Here is a 5,000-nt window from a genome sequence, read left to right as displayed (position 1 = left end):
CCCTGTCCTCTCTCATCCTCCCTGCCCTCTCTCATTCTCCCTGCCCTCTCTCTCCCCCTCCCCCTCTCATCCTCCCTGCCCTCTCTCATCCTCCCTGCCCTCTCTCATCCTCCCTGCCCTCTCTCTCCTCCTCCCCTTCTCATCCACCCTGCCCACTCTCATCCTCCCTGCCCACTCTCATCCTCCCTGTCCACTCTTATCCTCCCTGCCCTTTCTCATCCTCCCTGCCCACTCTCATCCTCTCTGCCCACTCTCATCCTCCCTGCCCTTTCTCATCCTCCCTGCCCTCTCTCATCCTCCATGCCCTCTCTCATCCCTCCTCCCCCTCTCGTCCTCCCTGCCTTTCTCTCCCCCCCCTCTCATCCTCCCTGCCCACTCTCATCCTCCCTGCCCTTTCTCATCCTCCCTGCCCTCTCTCATCCTCCCTGCCCACTCTCATCCTCCCTGCCCACTCATCCTCCCTGCCCTCTCTCATCCTCCCTGCCCTCTCTCTCCCCCTCCCCTCTCATCCTCCCTGCCCACTCTCATCCTCCCTGCCCTTTCTCATCCTCCCTGCCCTCTCTCATCCTCCCTGCCCACTCTCATCCTCCCTGCCCATTCATCCTCCCTGCCCTCTCTCATCCTCCCTGCCCTCTCTCTCCCCCTCCCATCTCATCCTCCCTGCCCTCTCTCATCCTCCCTGCCCCCTCTCAGTGTTGATGTGACATTTGTTCTCTCCCCTGGCTGCCTCTCCCTGCAGTGCTTCTGTGATCCTGTCTCTGTCTGAGTACACTCACTAAGGTGGGAGAGCAGAGACACACACACACACACACTTATACACACACACGGCACACACACACACACACACACACACACACACACACATTCAGACACACACACACACATTTATTTTTATTTTTTTACATTTTAGTCACTTATCAGATACTCTTATCCAGAGCGACTTACAGTAGTGAGTGCATTGATTTTCATAATTATTTTAAACATTTGCATGTACACACGCATACACATTGGCACACATGGACACATGCAAACACACGAGCACTAGCATGCACACATACATACATACATACATACATACACACACACACACACACACACACACACACACACACACACACACACACACACACACACACACACACACACACACACACACACACACACATACATACATACATACATACATACATACATACATACATACATTTCTCAACACTCACCCTGTGCATACTACTACGAAGTCCATGGCATTCCATCCGTTCCTTATGTAGGAGTTCTTATGGAAGGCAAATCCTAGAGCCAGGATCTTAATGCCTGACTCAAAACAGAAGATCCCTATGAAGTAGGGCTCAGTGTCATCCTAAAGGAGAGAGGGGGGGTAAGAGAAGAGGGCTCAGTGCAAAGATTTTACAGGGTTCAACTTAAAGGGACAATCCTGCAGTTTAAACCATGTTTTTTTTCTTTTCAGAAGTACATTGTTTACAGACAAAGGAGTAAAACAAACTTGTATAATATTGTTTTGGGTTCCAATGAGGATGTACCAACTGCAGATTGCCCCTTTAAAAACACAATATATGATAGATAGACGTCAGACAGTGTGAAGTCATGTTTTATGGTACTGAGAGGATAGATAGATGTTAGACAGTGTGAAGTAAGGCTCTATGGTGCTGAGAGGACAGAGAGATGTTAGACAGTGTGGAGTAAGGCTCTATGGTGCTGAGAGGACAGAGAGATGTTAGACAGTGTGAAGTAAGGCTCTATGGTGCTGAGAGGACAGATAGATGTCAGACAGTGTGAAGTAAGGCTCTATGGTGCTGAGAGGACAGATAGATGTCAGACAGTGTGAAGTAAGGCTCTATGGTGCTGAGAGGACAGATAGATGTTAGACAGTGTGAAGTAAGGCTCTATGGTGCTGAGAGGACAGATAGATGTCAGACAGTGTGAAGTAAGGCTCTATGGTGCTGAGAGGACAGATAGATGTCAGACAGTGTGAAGTAAGGCTCTATGGTGCTGAGAGGACAGATAGATGTTAGACAGTGTGAAGTAAGCCTCTATGGTGCTGAGAGGACAGATAGATGTCAGACAGTGTGAAGTAAGGCTCTATGGTGCTGAGAGGACAGATAGATGTCAGACAGTGTGAAGTAAGGCTCTATGGTGCTGAGAGGACAGAGAGATGTTAGACAGTGTGAAGTAAGCCTCTATGGTGCTGAGAGGACAGATAGATGTCAGACAGTGTGAAGTAAGGCTCTATGGTGCTGAGAGGACAGATAGATGTCAGACAGTGTGAAGTAAGGCTCTATGGTGCTGAGAGGACAGATAGATGTTAGACAGTGTGAAGTAAGGCTCTATGGTGCTGAGAGGACAGATAGATGTCAGACAGTGTGAAGTAAGGCTCTATGGTGCTGAGAGGACAGATAGATGTCAGACAGTGTGAAGTAAGGCTCTATGGTGCTGAGAGGACAGATAGATGTTAGACAGTGTGAAGTAAGCCTCTATGGTGCTGAGAGGACAGATAGATGTCAGACAGTGTGAAGTAAGGCTCTATGGTGCTGAGAGGACAGATAGATGTCAGACAGTGTGAAGTAAGGCTCTATGGTGCTGAGAGGACAGAGAGATGTCAGACAGTGTGAAGTAAGGCTCTATGGTGCTGAGAGGACAGAGAGATGTTAGACAGTGTGAAGTAAGGCTCTATGGTGCTGAGAGGACACAGAGATGTCAGACAGTGTGAAGTAAGGCTCTATGGTGCTGAGAGGACAGAGAGATGTCAGACAGTGTGAAGTAAGGCTCTATGGTGCTGAGAGGACAGATAGATGTCAGACAGTGTGAAGTAAGGTTCTATGGTGCTGAGAGGACAGAGAGATGTTAAACAGTGTGAAGTAAGGCTCTATGGTGCTGAGAGGACAGATAGATGTCAGACAGTGTGAAGTAAGGCTCTATGGTGCTGAGAGGACAGAGAGATGTCAGACAGTGTGAAGTAAGGCTCTATGGTGCTGAGAGGACAGAGAGATGTTAGACAGTGTGAAGTAAGGCTCTATGGTGCTGAGAGGACAGATAGATGTCAGACAGTGTGAAGTAAGGCTCTATGGTGCTGAGATGACAGAGAGATGTTAGACAGTGTGAAGTGAGGCTCTATGGTGCTGAGAGGACAGAGAGATGTTAGACAGTGTGAAGTAAGGCTCTATGGTGCTGAGAGGACAGATAGATGTCAGACAGTGTGAAGTAAGGCTCTATGGTGCTGAGAGGACAGAGAGATGTCAGACAGTGTGAAGTAAGGCTCTATGGTGCTGAGAGGACAGATAGATGTCAGACAGTGTGAAGTAAGGCTCTATGGTGCTGAGAGGACAGAGAGATGTCAGACAGTGTGAAGTAAGGCTCTATGGTGCTGAGAGGACAGAGAGATGTTAGACAGTGTGAAGTAAGGCTCTATGGTGCTGAGAGGACAGAGAGATGTCAGACAGTGTGAAGTAAGGCTCTATGGTGCTGAGAGGACAGAGAGATGTTAGACAGTGTGAAGTAAGGCTCTATGGTGCTGAGAGGACAGAGAGATGTTAGACAGTGTGAAGTAAGGCTCTATGGTGCTGTCTGTGTGCATTCATATGTGTGTCTGTGTGAGTGTTTGTGTACGTTCATATGTGTGTCTGTGTGAGTGTTTGTGTGCATTCATATGTGTGTCTGTGTGAGTGTTTGTGTGCATTCATGCATGTGTGTGCGTGCACAAATTTGTATGGGTGTATGCATTCGTACGTGGGGGTGTGGGACATATTCCCGTTTGTGTGTGTGTCCAGTGTGTGTGACGTACCAGGCGTTCAGACAGAGGAGTCTTGTCTCCATCAGGCAGATGTTGCTCCAGAGCCAGGACAATACAGTTGGCACAGATGGTGGCCAGGATCAACAGGGAGGAGAGGACACTCAGGAAGAAACCAGGGAGGAGAGGACAGACAGAGAGGACAGGAAGTCAAGGAAGAAACCAGGAAGGGAGGAGAGGACAGACGGAGAGGACAGGAAGAAACCAGGGAGGAGGGGAGGACAGACAGAGAGGAGGAAGAAACCAGGGAGGAAGAAACAGAGAGGACAGGGAGGGGGAGGACAGACGGAGAGGACAGGAAGAAACCAGGGAGGGGAGGACAGACAGAGAGGACAGGAAGAAACCAGGGAGGAGAGGGCAGACAGAGAGGACAGGAAGAAACCAGGGAGGAGAGGGCAGACAGAGAGGACAGGAAGAAACCAGGGAGGAGAGGACAGACAGAGAGGACAGGAAGAAACCAGGGAGGGGAGGACAGACGGAGAGGACAGGAAGAAACCAGGGAGGGGAGGACAGACAGAGAGGACAGGAAGAAACCAGGGAGGAAACCAGGACAGAGAGGAGAGGACAGAGAGGGCAGGAGGAAGAGAGGACAGGAAGAAACCAGGGAGGAGAGGGCAGACAGAGAGGACAGAGGGAGGACAGACAGAGGACAGGGAGGAAAAACAGGGAGGAGAGGACAGAGAGGACAGGAAGAAACCAGGGAGGAGGGGAGAAGAGGACAGACAGAAAGGACAGGAAAAGGACAAGGCGGCAGCAATCTGATACTTAACTAACTCAGTTATTCCCAAATTCCCGAATGTTATAACATTTATAACAAACGTGTATATCATAATAACATATTTTGAAATCCAAAATATAATAATGAACCAACAATTAAATCTCCCAGTCAAAAATAACAACGATATACAGTAGCTATTGGCCTATCATAACCACATGATCGAAAACATACCTGTTGAGAAAAGCTCTTGATGAATTATTGGACATGATGCCATGATTCTACAAACATAGCTACCACCTTCCTTACACACAGTGTAGTGTTTACTGAATGGGCTGAGACCTACACATGCACTGTAAACATTAACATATAGCATTGCAATAACTGTGTACAAATACACGAAGGTGACACCTGCTAAATGGGGATCAGGCCAGAAGAAAACCAGCTGTACAACCACCCTGCATATATAGTAAGAACACA

General features: G+C 48.5%; 1 protein-coding gene across 1 annotated transcript in view; it reads right to left on the bottom strand.

Moving 5' to 3' along the window:
• The window catches only part of LOC135554532 (voltage-dependent P/Q-type calcium channel subunit alpha-1A-like), a 176,832-nt gene that overhangs the window by 132,202 nt on the left and 39,630 nt on the right, over positions 1 to 5,000 (bottom strand). The window contains 2 exon segments of the mRNA XM_064986876.1: positions 1,221 to 1,360; positions 3,800 to 3,899. Of these exon segments, the coding sequence (XP_064842948.1) occupies positions 1,221 to 1,360; positions 3,800 to 3,899 (240 nt within the window).

Source organism: Oncorhynchus masou, chromosome 14, assembly GCF_036934945.1.
Source record: "Oncorhynchus masou masou isolate Uvic2021 chromosome 14, UVic_Omas_1.1, whole genome shotgun sequence".
Taxonomy (NCBI): domain Eukaryota; kingdom Metazoa; phylum Chordata; class Actinopteri; order Salmoniformes; family Salmonidae; genus Oncorhynchus; species Oncorhynchus masou.
The sequence above is the reverse complement of the archived record's forward strand: the minus strand, read 5'-3'. Positions and strand labels throughout refer to the sequence as shown.